Source organism: Hemitrygon akajei, chromosome 19 (assembly GCF_048418815.1).
Source record: "Hemitrygon akajei chromosome 19, sHemAka1.3, whole genome shotgun sequence".
Lineage (NCBI taxonomy): Eukaryota > Metazoa > Chordata > Chondrichthyes > Myliobatiformes > Dasyatidae > Hemitrygon > Hemitrygon akajei.
This window is the reverse complement of record NC_133142.1, coordinates 8655003-8676029: the sequence shown is the minus strand read 5'-3', so window position 1 is coordinate 8676029 and position 21027 is coordinate 8655003. Positions and strand designations below refer to the sequence as shown.

The 21027-nt window shown below is 40.8% G+C and overlaps 1 protein-coding gene across 1 annotated transcript in view; it reads left to right on the top strand.

The window, feature by feature from the left end:
- p4htmb (prolyl 4-hydroxylase, transmembrane b) overlaps positions 1-21027 on the top strand; it is a 71280-nt gene that overhangs the window by 25222 nt on the left and 25031 nt on the right. The window contains exons 3-5 of the mRNA XM_073072045.1: positions 6060-6250; positions 7113-7209; positions 17262-17424. Of these exons, the coding sequence (XP_072928146.1) occupies positions 6060-6250; positions 7113-7209; positions 17262-17424 (451 nt within the window). The remainder of the gene's footprint in view (positions 1-6059; positions 6251-7112; positions 7210-17261; positions 17425-21027) is intronic.

Genomic DNA, 21027 nt, shown 5'->3' with positions numbered 1-21027 from the left:
GTGGATGCGTGTACCCGGGAGTATTTCGTTCAATACTTCGTGTTGAACGTTTTGCCTTTACTGAAAATGTACTATTGAATGTGTTTTGACAATGCTTTCCACGAAACGAACTCAATCCCCGAGAATTTAACATCACTTTGAATTTCATCGTCTTGATGGAAGGTAAATTTAAAGTCAGGGAAACAAGTTCAAAACGAAAATACAAAACAACTCTTAAACAAAAAAAAAGTCATGCCGCATTCTGGTGAAATTTTGAGAGGGACGAATACAAGCTTAAGTTGAACTATGCCTGGTTGCGTACAATCCGCTTTCTGTAATGAAGGTTTATTTGTTATCATTGGGCTTTATTTGTTCATCCTGGGGCTTCTGGTTGCTACCAACTAGCCGTCCTAGATGAACCAGGAGATGCGTTCTACACTCTAGGCCATATCAATGGGGTCAGGTCTGGCGGTCGGGTAAAATACACGAGGTCGAGGTACGATCTCAGGAAAGCCATCTCACCATCAGAGTTTTCGCCCGAAATGTCGACTGTTTATTCCTTTCCACAGATTACAGATTCCCATCCTTCTTAAATGCCATGGACCCCTACACTAACCAAGAAGTGCGTGGACCCCAGGCTGGGAACCCCCGCCACAGATGCTGCCTGAGTTCCTCCACCAGTTTGTGTGCCTTACGCTGGAATTCCAGCACATCTTGTGTTTCTAACCGAGCGAACTATGCCAAGATTTTTTTAAAAAACGGCGTAGGCATTTGGGAAAAACTGTCCGTGGTCATGCTATTGTCGACGGTAATTATACAGCTCTTCCCCGTTGTTCGACTATCGAACAAACGAGCAGTTCCCTGAGAATTCCGAAAAGAATTTTAAAAATTAGCGCTTGAAAAAGTAATTCTGCCAATTAAAAAAAAAAGAATGAATCTGAATCGGGTGTAGTATCACTGGCATATGTCTTGAAATTTGTTGTTTTCAAGGCAGCAGTGAAATGCAATATATTACAATATAAAAATCGTAAATTACACACGCACGTTACATTAAATAAGTAGCGCAAAATATAAATAAAACAAGTAGTGAGGTTGTGTTCGTGGGTTCAACGTCCGTTCAGAAATCAGATGGCAGAGGGGAAGAAGCTGTTCCTGAATCGTTTAGTGTGTGCCTTCAGGCTTCTGTAACACCTCCCTGATGGTAGCAATGAGAAGAGGGCATGACCTTGGTGGTAGGGGTCACTTCTTGATGTCTTGGACACCACCAAGGCTAGTGCCCATGATGGAGCTATGTCTATATCTCTCTGCAGCTTATTTTGATCCTGTGCAGTAGCCCTAGCCCCCTCCGCCATACCAGACGGTGATTCAGCCTGTTATAATGCTGACTATGGCACATCTGTAGAAACTTGCCAGGGTCTTTGGTGACTGCTTAAACTCCCAATGAACCATGGCTGCTGTTATGCCTTCTTGGTAGCTGCATTAGTATATTGGGCCTAGGATAGATCATCAGAGATATTGACATCCAGGAGCTTGAAATTGCACGCTCTTTCCACTTCTCTGAGGGGGAGGTTGGCTCTGCACTGTCACCACTCTCAGCTGCTTTCTTCACTGACACTCCATCAAGCTCCATACCTGTTTGTGCAGCATTGTCAAGTATCAAATGGACTATATTCATGTGCACAGATACCATGAGGTACAGGTACAGTGGGAAAATGACTTTCTGCAGCATCATAGGCAGGTAGATATAGACAACACACAGTGCATAAATTGTACAAGACTCTACAAAGCAATGTCTATACTTCTGACTGATTGGTAAAGTAGCTAACACAGTCAAAGACCCCTCCCCACCCTAGACCCTCTCCCATGGGGGAAGAAGATACAAAAGCCTGCAAGGATTTACCGCCGGGCTCAAGGACACCTACCTTTCAAGACTATCGAACCATCCCCTAGTACAATAAGGTGGACTCGACCTCACAATCTACCACATTATGGTCTTGCACCTTATTGTCTGCCTGCACTGCACTTTCCCCGTACTTTCTCTGTACTTTCTTTGGCATTTGTTATTGATTTCCCTGGACTATCTCAATGCACTGATGTGATGAAACAATTGTATTGATGACTTGCAAAACATTTTTCACTGTACCTTGATACATTTGACAATAATAAACCCATTTAATGTAAATCTATGGGTGGCAGGTTGGTGCTAGATCTCTACCAAAGGAGGTGTGAGGCGATCCTTCCCTCTGCTGGCTTTCAGGTCACCCTTGGTCAAAGTGCAGCACCTACCAGAATCAGGTTTATCATCACTCACAAGTCATGAAATTTGTTTTTTTTTAACGCAGCGACACAGTGCAATATATACAATTACTACAGTACGGTTCAAAAGTCTTTGGTATCCTAGCTATATATTTGTGTCTAAGACTTTATTACTGTATATTTTGAGAACAAGAGTCCATTTCATCATACCAGGGAATCATCCAATAGTCTTATAAAAGCAGGGTAGATGATGCTGTTTGGTAGGCTGAATGGCCTAATTCTGTTTCTGTGTCTTAAGGTCCAAGATGTCCTTGAGCCTGGCAGTACATTCTTTCAAATTTTGTATCCTCTGCCCAAAGGAGGGGAGAGAAGAGACAATGTCCAAGGTGGACATTTGGATAAATAGTTGGATAGGAAAGGTTTAGAGGGATATGGGCCAAATGTGGGCAGCTGGGTTAGCATGGATGAGTTGGGCCAAAGAGCCTGTTTTTGTGCTTTATTATGCAATGCATCAAAGGTACTTAGTTAGCCCCCCTCCCACCCCTACTTCCCAGACCAGGGTCACGTTAAACCGTGGGAACAGGTGGTGGATGGTCATACGAGCAGCTGGTGCATATCACAAGTCCTGGTTATGTGACTACTGATGCCAGACAGACAATTTCTGAAGAGCGTTGATGATGTCTGGGGTTACCCATCTTGGAAAGACGCTGTCCAGAAGAAGGCAATGGGAAACCACTTCTGTAGAAACATTTGGCAAGAAGAATCCTGGTCAAGAAGAAAACGAGCCGAAAGGTAATGTTGCAGCTATATAGGACCCTGGTCAGACCCCCTTGGAGTACTGTGCTCATTTCTGGTTGCGTCACTGCAGGAAGGATGTGGAAACCATAGAAAGGGTGCAGAGGAGATTTACAAGGATGTTGCCTGGATTGGGGAGCATGCCTTATGAGAATAGGTTGAGTGACAGAGGATAAGAGGTGACCTGATAGAGGTGTTTAAAATGATGAGAGGCATTGATCGTGTGGATAGTCAAGAGGTTTTTTCCCAGGGCTGAAATGACTAGCATGAGAGGGCACAGTTTTAAGGTGCTTGGAAGTAGGTACAGAGGAGAAGTCAGGAGTAAGTTTTTTACGCAGAGAGTGGTGGAGGCTGATACGATAGGGTCTTTTAAGAGACTCCTGGATAGGTACATGGAGCTCAGGAAAATAGAGGGTTATGAGTAACCCTAGGTAATTTCTAAGGTAAGGACACGTCAGGCACCTCTTTGTGGGCCGAAGGGCCTGTATTGTGCTGTAGGTTTTCTATGTTTCTATGATCACCTACATCATACAACATGGCACACAATGATGACGATGAATTTTGTTTCAATCAGAAACAAATCCAAGAGGCAGTGTAAGAGGTGGTCCACTGTGTTCCATTGCTGAGAGAGGAATAGGATTGCATAGGTCCATTCAAGAATCTAATGGTTGAGGAAAAGTAGCTGCTTCTGAATGTGGTACAAGAGAGAATATACTGATAACTATATGAAATCAGTGAACTGATAGGGAACGAGTAGTGTGATTAATTGGTATTTGGTATTGGTTTATTGTTGTCACATGCACCAAGACACAGTGAAAACTTTGTCTTGTATACTGTTCATACAGATCAAATCACTACATGATGCATTGAGCTAGAACATGGTGAAACATTAACAATGCAGAATAAAGTGTAAAATCTACAAAAAAAAAGGTGCAGTGCAGGTAAATGATAAAGTGTAAGATCATAACAAGGTAGATTGTGAGGCTGAGAGTCTATCTTATTGTACCAAAGTCCGTTTGAGAATCTGGTAACAACTGGATCCTTCAGGCTTTTGAACCTCTGACTGATGGGAGAGGAGAGAAGAGAGAATGTCTGAGGTGGCTGTGACCTTTGATAATACAGACTGTTCTGCTGAGGCAGTGAGAAGTATAGACAGAGTCCATAGAAGGAAAACTGTTTCCTGTGATGAATTGAGCTATGTCCACACCCCTGTGGTTTCTTGGAGTCACACACAGAACAGTTGCCATCAATTTAAAAATTGATCCTTCTACTAGCTTATCAGGGTTTTTAAGTGGTGCACCCTGTGATTAATGGTGTGGCTTAATTTTATTTTATGTGTAGGTGATTATAATTAGAGTACAAGAGAGATGTTCATAAAATTTGCTGACATCACAAATAGCAGGATAGGTAAACGTTGATAGGGACGGTAAAAGGCTTTGTTAAAATCACCACATGTTAACAGAAATGACAAACAGATATAGTATCCTTTTCAATGTCAATAAATATGAAGTTATACATCACTGCAAAAGTCTTAGCCACATATATATCTAGCTATGGTGCCTAAAATTATTGCATTGTACTGTATTTGTCAATGTGGAGAAGAGAGTGAGTTTGTAGATCTGGTAGGAGCAAAGGATGTTGGGAATGGTGAAGGTGGAGCACCATGGGAGGGATGTGGGACGGGTGGCAGGGAATGAGTGCCAGGGATGGTGGGGGTTGGGTGTTGGTTGGGCGTGGGTTCAGACACACCTAGCCCTGAGACACCAGGGAAGGTCATTTGATTCCAATAATGTGTTGATCATTACAGAATGTCTCTCTGATGCTTCCTGCTCCCTCTCCTCTCTGTCCCCCTTTTTCCAAACATGATTTCCCTCTTCCTGCCCCCTTTGAACTGTCAGTCCACAATAGAGACCCGTATCAGAATCAAGCTTATCATTGCTCACATACGTCATGAAATTTGTTTTTTTTTGCAACAGCAGTAGTCAGTGCAATACATAAAATTTATTTATTTATTTAATACATTTCTGAGGTAATCCCCAAAGCACTACTTGTTATGAAGTCTCTTTGAAATATAGTTTCTGTTGTAATGTAGGAAATTAAATGGTCAATTTATGCAAGACAGACTCCCATAAGCAGCAATAATCTTGTTGCTGTCTGTAAAGAGTTTTTACCTTCTCCCTATGACCGCATGGTTTCCTCTGGGTGCTCCAGTTTCCTCCTACAGTCCAAAGACGTACCTGTTGATAGGTTAATTGATCATTGTAAGTTGTCCTGTGACTAAGCTAGGGTTAAATCAGGAGATTGCTGGGCAGCCTGGCTTGATGGGTCAGAAAGGCCTATTCAATGTCGTATCTCAATATAAATAAACCAATTAAAAGTTATTTAATTCATTTTGGTGACTAATTATAGCTCTAGATCCATGTGGATGAAACAAAAGGATAAGTATTGAAAAGGATAATGAAAGGATAAATATTGTTCAGGACAAGGAATAATTTGACAGTTCTTCTTGAAAATTGTGTCATAAAAACTTTTATGTGTTTGAGAAGTTGGATGGGCGGGTTGATATGAGGTATGATTCACAAAACAGAGCCTCCTTTTGTCCAGCTTTTCCTTGGACCTTCACTATAGTGTTGTCCCAGATTTCTGTGCCTCTGGAGTGACTGACGAGAGAGCTACCAATTTAGCTATTACACTGTTCCCTAAGAATGTTGAGTGCTAGTAAATAACTGTAAATGTGAGGAAATTGGGGTTTTATAAAAGGACAATAGAAAGCATAGAATTTGCCTTTTAATATATCACTTTTCATAATCTTGGATATCGCCAAGGTGTTTCACAGCCAAGTGCAGTCATTGTTGCAGTGTGCTCAATGTTATACTTAACGATGGATTGAAATGTCTGAAGTAGGATTTGAACTAAAGATTTTGATGTATGATCAAGCATAAGTTTTGCTTGCTTTGTTTTATTTTGCTTATTGTAAGATTGAATTATTGAATCATGGAAAGTATTTATTACTATTTCTTATCCTTCAGAGATTGCAAATTTCCTTTCAGAGGAAGAATGTAAACTGGTTATCCACCTAGCAAAATTAAAGGGACTTCAGGAAAGCCAGATTATGCCATCTGACCTTCAACAAGAAGCCATTGATGAGATGGACATTAGTAAGGAGGAAATCTTCAACTTACTTGATTATAACCAAGATGGACAGCTGCAGATGAAAGAGGTACTTTGTTTGGTATCAGAGGATTTTCTATGAATTATGGTTCTTACGGTTAAGAAAGAATTGCAACACTCCCTATTCATCAGGTTGATTTTTTGATTTTTTTCATTACCTCCTTATAGAATTTGTAATACCATGTGAAAGTGCACTGAATTCTTCATGTGCTGAGGATCTCATAGAATAAAAGGGAGAGAGGAGCATTGGGTAGCACTGTGGCAAAGTAAATTGTAAATTGGCTTATGATTGTCACATGAACCAAGGTGCAGTGAAAAATTTTGTTTTGTATGCTGTCCATTCAGTCACTTTATAACATCGAGGCATTGAGGTAGTACAAGGGAAAATGAAGCCAATCTTAGCCACTTTTATTGTGTGAATCGATTCTGCTGTTTACTGACTACTGACAAGAAGATATCTGACTGTTTGTAAATATTATCTAATAATTTCAGATATTACAGCCAAAAAATATTTAATTTTTATTTTATTTAGAGACACAGCATAGAACAGGCCCTTCTGGTCTGCCCTACAGCCACTTACTTAACCATAACCTAATCACAGGACAATTTACAATGACCCATTAACCTGCTAATCGGTATGTCTTTGAAATGTGGGAGGAAACCGGAGCACCCGGAGACAACCCATATGTTCACGGGAAGAACATATAGACTCCTTATAGACGATGGTGAAATTGAACTCTGAACTCTGACACCCTGAGCTGTAAGTTTTGCACAAACAGCTACACTACTGTAGTGGCTGTTGCTGTTGTGTTTACAGCAATCCCATCCTGCTTATCTTCTAGAAAGTACTGTTATTTAGTATTGAATAACATGAAGGATTTGTTTTTGAACAAAGGTTTTTTTACTTACAGGTTTTGACTCATACACGTTTTGGCGATGGTGTCTGGATTACTCCTGAAAATATTCGAGAGATCTACACAGGACTTAAGGCTGACCCTGATGGGAATGGTGAGAATGTCTTACACCTCCAAAACAATGGATAAGAAGGGGAAGCATAATATTACTGAAAATGATATGGAATTTTCGTTGTGCATAAGGAGGTGTTGATTTTATTTGGAGTAAGATGTTTTTAATAATAATTGGTTTATTGGTCACATGTCTTGAGGTACAGTGAAAAACTGTTTTGCATGCCATCCATGTAGATCATTTTGTCACTTCTCATCACTGAGATAGTACAAGGGAAAACAAAAACAGAATGAAGAATAAATTATTACAGTCGCAAAGGAAGTGCAGTGCAGGTAGACAATAAGTTGCAAGGCCATGACGAGGTCAAGGATATATCTTATTGTACTAGGGAACTGTCCTGTAGTCTTAACAGTGGGATAGGATGACCTTGAACCTGCTGCTACTTGCTTTCAGACTTTTATATGATGCATTGATAGCAGGGAGGTAAGAGGAAATGTCTGAATAGGGAGGGGTCTTTAATTATGTTGGCTGCTTTATTGATGTAGTGAGAAGTATAGATAGAGTCCATGGAGGGGAGGTTGGTTTCCATGATGTGCTGAGCTGTGTCAACAGCTCGCTGCAGTTTCTTGCTATGTCATTTTCATCTCTCATTCTGTGAAATAATATAGTTGTTTCCAGTTTTTACAAGTGCATTAAAAATTGGTGATTTCATTAGATAGGATTAAGACCCATGGTCCTAACATGGCATAGACTGGGTTGTGAGGAACTCTGCTCCACAGAATTTTTGCATGCTATCTGCTAGGAAATCTCTGTCACTTCAGCAGACTTAGCCAGGACGCAACTGAAAACCACAAACTAAACATCCTTAATTTGGATAGCTGGATTCTGCTGATTTCCATTTGTCTGAATTCAGCCAATGAGTTTCAAGAGAGGAATAAGCAGCTAGGGAAGATATCCTAACAGGAACTTGAACATGAATGTGAAGCCTTGGGCACTTAAGTGGCCTTTCAATCTAGATTTGGACATCAATAATGACCAACTACTAAGGAATGTAACATTATCATTATCAAGCTAACACTTTGAAATTATTAGGTTAAATTCAACCATGGGAAATTATTAAATTCAACGAATCTGTTCATTTTTTTGAGCAACAGCATCAGTGGTTAACTTGGTGTACCAACTCAACTAGCTCGCTATTCTTCTTACAGAAAGGGAGCCTGACACACCCACCTACTCTCGGTTAATCTTCACTAAATGTGATAAGAGCCATAAATTGTGCAAGCAAACACTACATCACTACATTCTCTGAGTTAACTTGCTAACTTTCTCCACATCACCTTAAGTAACTTTTAAAAATTATTTTCTCAGAGGATATAGATATCCAGTTGCCCTTTGAATTGCGTGAATTTCTAGGCCACTTCATCATTTGTATTATTTAGACATGCATGTGGGTTTATGACTTAGGACTCCTATAAAGTGAAACTAGCAAGCAATGAGACTTTACCTCTCACTCCTAACTCCTGCCTCTCCATTTCCAACCTTACATCCCCCATCGTGAGATAGGGGTAGGGCTGGCTGACAAGGCTCTGGTAAAGCTGTACCAGGCCAATCCCCTGTACATTGGATTGAGTGGATTACAGGAACATTGATGAATTCCAACCATACCAGCCACTTTGGATGATGAGGACAGGACGTCATTAATGGCTTATGTTCTACTGGGAGCTAAGGACACACAAAGAAGAAGACTCCAAACACCTGTAAAAGTGAAACTTACATACAGAAAATTTACGAGGAGCTCCGAACAAGTGAATATATAGGATCTACTTCCCTTAGAAAAAGAGGTCATAAAGCATGGGCATATATCTGAAGTAATTAGTAGAAAAGGATTAGAGAGGGTAATGAGAAAAATATATTTCACCCAGTGATTGGTATGAGTCTGGAGGTCACTGTCTGAAAGAGTGACATAGCAGAAACCTACAAACACTGACAAATCAGACTAACTTAGACAGCTATTTTTGGACAAGTTTACCGAATTATGTGCTGTATTACCATATGACTGAAATAGTGCTTGGAGATAGTTCTGGCAGACCGCATTGAGCGTCTGGAGCTGCAATTAAATTCATACTGGAGCATCCGCGATGCTGAGAAAGTCGTGAATAGCATGTTCAGTGAGTTGGCCACACCGCAGGTAAAGGCTACACAGGCAGAAAGGGAAGGGGTGGCCACCAGACAGCGTAGCAGTAGGCAGGTAGTGCAGGAGTCCCCTGAGGTCATCTCCCTCCTAAACAGATATACTGTTTTGGATACTGTTGGGGGAGATGTCTCATCAGGGAAAGGCAGCAGCAGCCGAGTTCATTGCACCATGGGTGGCTCTGCGGCACAGGAGGAAAGGAAAAGGAGTGGGAGAGCTATAGTGATAGGGGATTCGATTGTAAGGGGAATAGATAGGCGTTTCTGCGGCCGCAAACGAGACTCCAGGATGGTATGTTGCCTCCCTGGTGCAAGGGTCAAGGATGTCTCTGAGCGGCTGCAGGACATTCTGGAACGGGAGGGTGAACAGCCAGTGGTCGTGGTGCACATAGGTACCAACGATATAGGTAAAAAACAGGATGAGGTCCTACAAGGTGAATTTAGGGAGTTAGGAGATAAACTAAAAAGTAGGACCACAAAAGTAATAATCTCTGGATTACTACCAGTGCCACGTGCTAGTCAGAGAAGAAATAGGAGGATATTTTGGATGAATACGTGGCTTGAAAAATGGTGCAAGGGGGAGGGATTCAAATTTCTGTGGCATTGGAACCAGTTCTGGGGGAAGTGGGACCGGTATAAACAGGACAGTCTGCACCTGGGCTGGACTGGAACCAATGTCCTAGGGGGAGCATTTGCTACTGCTGTTCAGGAGGCTTTAAACTAATGTGGCAGGGGGATGGGAACAAGTGCAGAGAGACAGAGGGGTGTAAAATGAGGGTAGAAGCAAAAAGTAGTAAGGTGAAAAGTAAAAGTGGCAGGCAGGTAAATCCAGGGCAAAAAGCAAAAAGGGCCACTTTTCAACATAATTGTGTAAGGGCTAAGAGTGTTGTAAAAACAAGCCTGAAGGCTTTGTGTGTCAATGCGAGGAGCATTCGTAACAAGGTGGATGAATTGAATGTGCAGATAGTTATTCATGAATATGATATAGTTGGGATCACAGAGACATGGCTCCAGGGTGACCAAGGATGGGAGCTCAACATCCAGGGATATTCAGTATTCAGGAGGGATAGACAGGAAAGTAAAGGAGGTGGGGTAGTATTGCTGGTTAGAGAGGAAATTAACGCAATAAAAAGGAAGGACATTAGCCTGGAGGATGTGGAATCGATATGGGTAGAGCTGCATAACACTAAGGGGCAGAAAACGCTGGTGGGAGTTGTGTACAGGCCACCTAACAGTAGTAGTGAGGTTGGGGATGGCATTAAACAGGAAATTAGAAATGCATGCAATAAAGGAACAGTAGTTATAATGGGTGACTTCAATCTACGTATAGATTGGGTGAACCAAATTGGTAAGGGTGCTGAGGAAGAGGATTTCTTGGACTGTATGCAGGATGGTTTTCTGAACCAACATGTCGAGGAACCAACTAGAGAGCAGGCCATTCTAGATTGGGTATTGAGCAATGAGGAAGGGTTAGTTAGCAATCTTGTTGTGCGAGGACCCTTGGGTAAGAGTGACCATAATATGGTGGAATTCTTCATTAAGATGGAGAGTGATATAGTTAATTCAGAAACAAAGGTTCTGAACTTAAAGAAGGGTAACTTTGAAGGTATGAGACGTGAATTAGCTAAGATAGACTGGCAAATGATACTTAAAGGGTTGACGGTGGATATGCAATGGCAAGCATTTAAAGATCGCATGGATGAACTACAACAATTGTTCATCCCAGTTTGGCAAAAGAATAAACCAGGGAAGGTAGTGCACCCGTGGCTGACAAGGGAAATTAGGGATAGTATCAAGTCCAAAGAAGAAACATATATATTAGCAAAAAAAGCGACACACCTGAGGACTGGGAGAAATTCAGAGACCAGCAGAGGAGGACAAAGGGCTTAATTAGGAAAGGGAAAAAAGATTATGAGAGAAAGCTGGCAGGGAACATAAAAACTGACCGTAAAAGCTTTTATAGATAAGTGAAAAGAAAAAGATTGGTCAAGACAAATGTAGATCCTTTACAGTCAGAAACAAATTAATTGATCATAGGGAACAAAGACATGGCAGACCAATTGAATAACTACTTTGGTTCTGTCTTCATAAGGAGGACATAAATAATCTTCTGGAAATAGTAGGGGACTGAGGGTCTAGTGAGATGGTGGAACTGCGGGAAATACATGTTAGTAGGGAAGTGGTGTTAGGTAAATTGAAGGGATTAAAGGCAGATAAATCCCCAGGGCCAGATGGTCTGCATCCCAGAGTACTTAAGGAAGTAGCCCAAGAAATAGTGGATGCATTAGTGATAATTTTTCAAAACTCTTTAAATTCTGGATTAGTTCCTGAGGATTGGAGGGTGGCTAATGTAACCCAACTTTTTAAAAAAGGAAGGAGAGAAAAACCGGGGAATTATAGACCGGTGAGTCTGATATCGGTGGTGGGGAAAATGCTAGAGTCGGTTATCAAAGATGTGATAACAGCACATTTGGAAAGAGGTGAAATCATCGGACAAAGTCAGCACGGATTTGTGAAAGGAAAATCATGTCTGACGAATCTTATAGAATTTTTTGAAGATGTAAATAGTAGAGTGGATAGGGGAGAGCCAGTGGATGTGGTATATTTAGATTTTCAAAAGGCTTTTGACAAGGTCCCATACAGGAGATTAGTGTGCAAACTTAAAGCACATGGTATTGGGGGTATGGTATTGATGTGGATAGAGAATTGGTTGGCAGACAGGAAGCAAAGAGTGGGAGTAAACGGGACCTTTTCAGAATGGCAGGCAGTGACTAGTGGGGTACCGCAAGGCTCAGTGCTGGGACCCCAGTTGTTTACAATATATATTAATGATTTAGACAAGGGAATTAAATGCAGCATCTCCAAGTTTGCAGATGACACAAAGCTGGGCGGCGGTGTTAGCTGTGAGGAGGATGCTAAGAGGATGCAGGGTGACTTGGATAGGTTAGGTGAGTGGGCAAATTCATGGCAGATGCAATTTAATGTGGATAAATGTGAGGTTATCCACTTTGGTTGCAAGAACAGGGAAACAGATTATCTGAATTGTGGCTGATTAGGAAAAGGGGAGATGCAACGAGACCTGGGAGTCATTGTACACCAGTCATTGAAGGTGGGCATGCAGGTACAGCAGGCGGTGAAAAAGGCAAATGGTATGTTGGCATTCATAGCAAAAGGATTTGAGTACAGGAGCAGGGAGGTTCTACTGCAGTTGTACAAGGCCTTGGTGAGACCGCACTTAGAATATTGTGTGCAGTTTTGGTCCCCTAATCCGAGGAAAGATATTCTTGCCATAGAGGGAGTACAGAGAAGGTTCACCAGATTGATTCCTGGGATGGCAGGATTTTCATATGAAGAAAGAATGGATCGTCTAGGCTTATACTCACTGGAATTTAGAAGATTGAGGGGGGATCTTATTGAAACGTATAAAATTCTAAAGGGATTGGACAGGCTAGATGCAGAAGATTGTTTCCGATGTTGGGGAAGTCCAGAACGAGGGGTCACAGTTTAAGGATAAAGGGGAAGCCTTTTAGGACCGAGATGAGGAAAAACTTCTTCACACAGAGAGTGGTGAATCTGTGGAATTCTCTGCCACAGGAAACAGTTGAGGCCGGTTCATTGGCTATATTTAAGAGGAAGTTAGATATGGCCCTTGTGGCTAAAGGGATCAGGGGGAATGGAGAGAAAGCATGTACAGGGTTCTGAGTTGGATGATCAGCCATGATCATACTGAATTGCGGTGCAGGCTCAAACGGCTGAATGGCCGACTCCTGCACCTATTTTCTATGTTTCTATGAGGAATGCTGAACTGCAGGGCTCTGGACCTAGTAGTGAAAGATGGGATAAGGTTTGGCTAGTTCTGTTTGAAGCCACACAACCAAAATGGCCTCCTCCATGTCATTAATGTTTATATAAATGTGTGATTTCTGTATGTTTATACAGATATCTCATTGTGGATAGGATGATGAACTGGTAAATGGGCTGTGTTTTTTTTCCAAGATCACCTGGTGGTTCCACAGTCACCATTTCTGATTTTAGTATTTAATTCCAGATTATTTCAATACTTCATTGCTGCCCTAAGTGCCAGTGGTGTAATGGGCAGTAAGTAAGGTCCATAAGACCATGAGATATAGGAGCGAATTAGGCCACTGAACCCATCAAGTCTGCTGTGCCATTTCATCATGGCTGATACAATTTTCCTCTCAGTCCCAATCTCTTGCCTTCTCCCCACATCCCTTCATGTCTGACTAATCAAGAATCTATCAACCACTGCCTTAAATATACATAAAGACTTGGCCTCCACAGCTGCCTGTGGCAAAGAATTCCACAGATTCACCACTCTCTGGCTGAAGACATTACTCCTCATCAGTGTTCTAAAAGGGCACGCCTCTATCCTCTCGTCTTAGACTCTCCCACCATAGGAAACATCCTCTCCATATCCACTCTATCAAGGCCTTTCAACATTCGATAGGTTTCATTGAGGTCACCACTCATTCTTCTCCGTTCTAGTGAATACATGCCCAGAGCCATCAGATGCTCTTCATGTGAGAAGCCATTTAATCCTGAAATCATTTTGGTGAACCTCCTGTGAACCCTCTCCAGTGTCAGCACATCATTTCTAAGATAAGGGCCCAATTATGCTCACAATACTCAAGTGAGGCCTCACCAATGCTATATAAAGTTTCAACGTTACATCCTTGCTTTTGTATTCTAGCCCTCTTGAAATGAATGCTAACATTGCATTTGCCTTCTTCACCACAGACTCAACTTGCCTATTAACCTTGAGGAAATCTTGCACAAGGACTCCCAAGTCCATTTGCACATCAGTTTTTTTTTGTATTTTCTCTTCATTTTGAAAATAGTCAACCCTTTCATTTTCCTACCAAAATGCATGACCATTCACTTCCCGACACTGTATTCCATCTGCCATTTCTTTGCCCATTCTCCTGATATGTCTTAGTCCTTCTGTAGCCTCTCTACTTCCTCAAAGCTACTTACCCCTCCACCTAGCTTCATATCATCTACAAACTTTGCAACAAAGCCATTAATTCCATCATCCAAATCATTGACCTATAACATTAAAAAAAATCAGTCCCTACACAGACCCCTATGGAACACCTCTAGTCTCCAGCAGCTGGTCAGAAAAGGCTCTCTTTATTCCCACTTTTTGCCTTCTGACAATCAGCCAGTGCTTCATCCATGATAGAATCTGTCCTGTGATACCATCTGCTTGTAGCTTGTTTAGCAGCACCTTGTCAAAGGCCTTCTGAAAATCCAAGTACCACAACATCAACCATTTCTTCTTTGTCTATCCTGCTTGTTACTTCTTCAAAGAATTCCAACAGATTTGTCAGGCAAGATCTTTCCTTGAGGAAACCATGCTGACTACGGCCTATATTATCATGTGTCTCCAAGTACCCTGAGACCTCATCCTTAATGATTGATTCAACATCTTACCAACCACTGAAGTCAGACTAACTGGCCTACAGTTTCCTTTCTTCTGCCTCTCTCCCTTCTTGAAGAGTGGAGTGACATTTGCAATTTTTGAGTCTTCCAGTACCATTCCAAAATCTAGTGATTCTTGTAAGACCATTACTAATGCCTCTTCAGCCATCTCTTTCAGGAATCTGGGGTGTACACCATCTGGCCCAGGTGACTTATCTACCTTGTAAATTGTCCCATGATTAGGCAGGTTAAATTCAGGGGATTGTTGGGCAATGCGGCTCGAAGATCCGGAAGGGCCTATTCCATGCTGTATCTCAATAAGTAAATGTCACATTATACATAATGGCCCTGTGCATGTAATCTATTCTTTGGTCTCTGCCTTGGCTAGAAACAAATGAAAGTTTGGAATAATGTCCCAGGAAGATTTTGCATTGAAGGATGTGAAAGAGAAACACAAGTTAGCATTTGAAGTGGGATTCATGGTCAGACTTTGTTTACAGAGAGAATTTTATTTTATGATGGGGTTGAAAAGCACATTGAATTGAATTTGCAAGAGGAAGCTGTGATCCATTTAAGGCATGATATGTAATGGAAATTCAAATACTGTAAAACATTTCTGGAAATAGTTTTCAGAAAGAGATAACTGAGTTTTCGTATGTTCCTTTTGAATATTTCTTTACAATTATTTCCTTTTCTCACAATCCTCACTGAAAATGTAGGGGTGAAGTGAGGAACTTTATTTCACTTTCACCTTTAACCGGGTCATTAGCCTGGTCCCCGACTGTGTCATGGTATTATACACCAGGATTACTTTTTACCTTCCAGTTCTTGATATATGTATGAGTTTATCTAGTATGTACTGAACTGGTATATTTTAATTAAACAAAGTTTCCAAACAAGAGTTCCTCAAGAAGTCATTGTTGTGTGATGGAAAGTTGTTGAGGTGATAAGATTTTAGTTCTTAAGATGAACAGATGTGTATATTTTTTATATATTTATTGGTCTACTTTTCTAATGCATTATAGCAATAAAAATGTTTTCTGTGCTGATTTCTTTGAATGGCATTTTTGAAAGTTTGGACAGAGTGTCGTAGTTCAAGAGAGCTAATATTTGCAAGTGGTTCACCACACAACGTAGTTTGAATATCTATATCCTACTCAGTGTTAATCATACTCATCCCAATTTAATAGTTATGCAGGGAGGTTAATGTAAATAAGGTATTAGGTGGTATTGGCAGTGTATGTTAAGCTTTAAGGCCCCATGGTGTGGTACAGCCACAGGGAGCGCCACGTCTATTGTGGACATTTAGAGTGTCCATTTTTCTTTTCACAGAGGGAGGGCGTACATCTCAGTGCCATGCTGCCTTAATCCTCTTCTGTGACTTCTTCCCTGCTGGGTTACAGATAATTAGCTTTTGATTATCTCATCTTTTTTGGGGATTTTGCAGTTGACAGAGAGATTCTGTAAATTCTTTTCGATTTTGAATGTATCGTCCACTTTCCCTGACATTTTCAGGGCTTTTTTTAATGAGCAATTTAACACCATAATTTCCAGTTTTTTAATTGTTTTGTTCCACACTTTTTTTGATTTGGAAATGTGGGATATGATTGGCATCAGTCCATTGGACATAATATGGAGGGCTGTCTGATTTTTGGTAATCTGCTTCAGAAATGTACATTGTGCCCTATGATACAAATAGTAAAATATCCAGGTTCCCTGACTTGCAATTATTTATCAGAACAGCCATTTGTGTAAACTGTATTGAGTTCAACTCTGATGCACTTTAACATACTGTACTCTGACTAGTCCTTTGAATGAATGGTTGAAAGTGGAGATGAAGGGTTAGAGGAATGGGCAGGGTAGTGAGGAGGCAAGGGAGCTGAAGGAGAGCAAGGGCCATGCTGATGGTCTTTTAAGATGGTGAGACGTTCAGATAATGTGAAACTGTGGTACTTTCTACCCTCTCAGATGGCCGTTAAAATTCCATGAAACTATTTGAAAGCTCAGTCAATATTTTTCCCTTAACCACCTATGTACTGTGTCTGCAGTATGCACCATCCACAAAATGACTTACCATGGCTACTGTAACAGCATCTATCAAACCTACAACCTCCCCTTCATGAAGGGCAAAAGGTAACACACTACATGCAGGTTGCATATCATCTTGCCTTGGAAATATTTCCTATTCCTTCACTGATCTCAATCCCGGAACCTAATAACACTGTGTGAGTACTTTCATTCATTTTGTTGACTGATTTTTGCATGCTAAGGCTATTATGTGACATGCAATAAAGGAGGCAATTTGGATTGAAGTGCAGATCTAATTAAACAGTAGAATTGAAATGGGAGCCAAATGGCATACTTCTGCCCCCAACTATTCTATGAAGTTATACCTCAGCATAGTTGCTGCCTTTAACAGGGAAAAGTCGATAAAACGGACTAAAAATGATTTTATGTTTCAGGTTTGCTAAGCTTGGAGGAATTTAAGCAACTTAATACAAATGCTTTCCAAACATACTTGCGACAGCGTGGGGTGCAAAAGACCGAGTTAGTTCGCAACAGTAAACACACGTGGCTGTACCAGGGTGAAGGGGCACACCAGATCCTGAGAACCATTCGGCATAGGTGAGGCTCAAACTAAAAAGTCCTTTGTAGGTTCTGTTGCATTTAGCAAGACTGCTGTTCATACTGAAGTGACTTGTAAGCCAGCAAATGAACTGTAGTTCACAATATTTACAAAATATCGATAGTAGCTGGTTGTGCAACTTTGGTGTTATTTGACAGTATACAGTTAAGACTTTTATCTCGGAATAAACAGGATCAGGTTATTCCCATACTAATGGTGCATTTATACTAAATACTGTTGCCCAACTAGTGAGGCCATGCTTGTCTCTTTAACAGAAGTAACCCATGTTAAAGTGCATATGTCACATGCTGCTAAGGTTAATGTAATTGAGTTCCACTAAAAGCAATGGGAAATAGTATTGCTCTTCAGCTTTTCTACTGTTCTGTATGGATCCGAAGTAGGTGATGTTCTGTTGCACTTTGCTCACCGTGGCAAAAGAACAAGCCATGTTTACAAGGTAGGTGATTGAGTGGTGATTAACGTATTTTTTTAAATTCAGAAGTCAATGTGCATTTAAATTCAAAGTACGTATACGTTATGTAACCAAGAGAAAATCTGCATTATACAGCCTTGAGATTCATCTTCTTACAGGCAGCCACAAAACCAAAAAAACCCAAAAGAGCTCATTTTTAAAAAATGACAAACACCCAGTGTGCAGAGAGAGCGGGGGAAAAGCAAATTGTGCAAACAATAATAATAAGCAAATAGCACTTAAAATGAAAGTGAGTCCTCAGACACGAAGCCCGGAGCAGGCCCACAGGCTCAGCCTCAGTTCAGCACTTAGTGGATTAAACATTAAGGCTAGAAGTGAATACTGGAAATTAATTTTCCAGATTTTGATAGCAAGAACCCAGGATCTACTCTTACTACTCAATGAACACTGAGTTTGCTTGGCTCAGATACATGGTGCCTATATGGCTGCCCTAGAGTGTCCCCATGCGATAGTGACGAGCCTTGGGTTGTGGCAGTATCTCATGCATTGTTTTGGAGAACCTGTCTGTCCCTGAAACTCCACTGGCAGTCAGGGCAGACAGAAGCTGTCAGGGCCTTTGGATATTTGTAACATTAAACTATTAAAACAGTAAAATGAAAAGATATAACTTTAATGTAAAGTGTGTTTTTAAAAAGGCATATTTAATGCAATGTAATATAAAAGCATACTTAATGTAATATAAGTATATTTAAAAGAAATAGCAATAATATAGTGTAAAAACATTTAATACAATAAAATATAGAACATAATTAATTTAAAATATAGCATATTTAAGAGAAGTAGTGTTAATATGAAGTTGTATTTAATATAAAGATTAGCTTTATTTATCATGTACTGTATGTTGAAACACAGTGAAATGCGTTGTTTGCGTCAATGACCAACACAGTCCAAGGATGTGATGAGGGCAGCCTGCAAGTGTCGCCACGCTTTTAGCACCAACATAGCATCCCCATAACTTATTAATCCAAACCTGTACATGTTTGGTAAGTGGGAAGAAACTGGAACATCTGAAAGAAACCCACATGGCTACAGGTAGAACGTACAGCGGCGGAATTGAACCCAGGTTGCTGGCACTGTAATAGCATTATGCTAGCCAGTGTGCTACCCTGCCATCCGTTTTAAGCAAAAATCATTAGCTGGATTATAAAACTATGAATAGTTGATTGAATAACAACATTCTAAATCCATAAATAAAGCAAGGCAGGGATTCAGTTCTCATAATTACAGCATGTTGCATTGAAGAGCAGTCCCAGCTCCAGCTCTCAAACTTCAATTTATGCTTCAAGGTATCTGTTGGTTCTTTTCCTCCTCCTCTTGAGCAGATCGTGGGTGACCTGCTTTCTTTTGCTCTAGTCTGAGGTGACTGATGTGGCCAACAAGAGAATTGCTGATTCTTCCACGGTTGGTCTGATGGAGAGGTGGGGATAGTTTGTGGATAGCATTTCCATTGTTTTGTGTGTTCCTATTGCTTGAATGAAGTTCCCAGTACCATTCCAAAGGTTGCTGTTTCCTTTGAGAGGTTTTAGACTAAAGATTTACCAGAATCAAAGGAGGGAGCTATATTATATTTAAAGAAAGTTTGAACACATCTTTAAATCTTGACAGAGATTATGCCTGTCTCAGGAGTTTGGTGTAAGGCTTGCGAACAATTTGGTCCGCCCATTGGAGCTGGTTGAATGCACCCAGGGACTCAGGGCTGGGGATATTGGCTTGGGCAATACTGTATACCCTTTCAGTTAATTTGGAGGATGTTTTTGAGATGGCATTGGTGGTATCTTTAATATGTCTTGAGGTTCCTACTTTAAGTAGTCCAGGTCTCAGAGCCATACGGGAGTCAGGATTCACTGCTGCTACAAATATTTTTCATCACTCCAGATTCAAGTTTTGAACGGAAAAATTGACAATTCCTTTCCTCCCATGGATGTTTCTCAGCCTACTAGTTTCTCCAGCGGATTGTTGCTCCATATTCCAGCGTCTCTGGTCTCTGTAGAGTCATAGAAAAGCCCAGCACAGAAACAGGCCCCTTGGCCCATCTAGTCTGTACCAAACCATTTAAATTCCCTAGTCCCTTCGACTTCCACTTGGACCAGAGCTTCCACACCCCTCTCATCCACATATCTATCCAAATCTCTTAAATATTGAAATCAAAATCACATTCACCACTTGCATTGGCAGCTCGTTCAGACAGACAGACAGACAGACATACTTTATTGATCCCGAGGGAAATTGGGTTTCGTTACAGTCGCACCAACCAAGAATAGTGTAGAAATATAGCAATATAAAACCATAAATAAATAAGTATAATAAGTAAATTATGCCAAGTGGAAATACTGTCACTGTTCCAGACTGTCAGGACCCTCTGAGTGAGAAGTATCCCCTCATGTTCCCCTTAAACATTTCACCTTTCACCCTTAACTCATGACCTCTAGTTGTAGTCCCACCCATCCTCAGCGGAAAATGCCTGCTTGCATTTACCCTATCTATACCTCTCATAAATTTGTATATCTCTCCTCAATCTTCTACGTTCTGCAAAAAATAAATTTCTAACCTATTCAATTTTTCCTTAAAACAGACAGACAGACAGACATACTTTATTGATCCCGAGGGAAATTGGGGAATCAGTTCCTCCAGTCCTGTCAACATCTTTGTAAATTTTCTCTGTACTCTTTCAATCTTATTTACATCTTTCTTGTAGGTAGGTGACCAAAACTGCACACAATACTCCAAATAAGGCCCCACCAATGTCTTATTCAACTTCAACATAACATCCCATCTCCTGTACTCAATAATTTGATAGATGAAGGCCAATGTGCCAAAAGCTTTCTTTACATCCCTATCTACCGGTGATGCCACTTCCAACAAATTATAGACCTATATTCCTAGATCCCTTTGTTCTACCACATTCCGCTGAGTCCGACCACTCACTCTGTAAGACCCACCCAGGTTGGTCCTCCCAAGCTGTGTATGCCTTTTTATCTTTTTGCTAGTATTCCAAAATCAGAATCAGGTTTAATATTGTACATATGTTGTGAAATTTGTTTTGTGGCAGCAGTACAGAGCAATACATACAAAAACTATAAATTAAAATAAGAAAAATATATTAAAATTA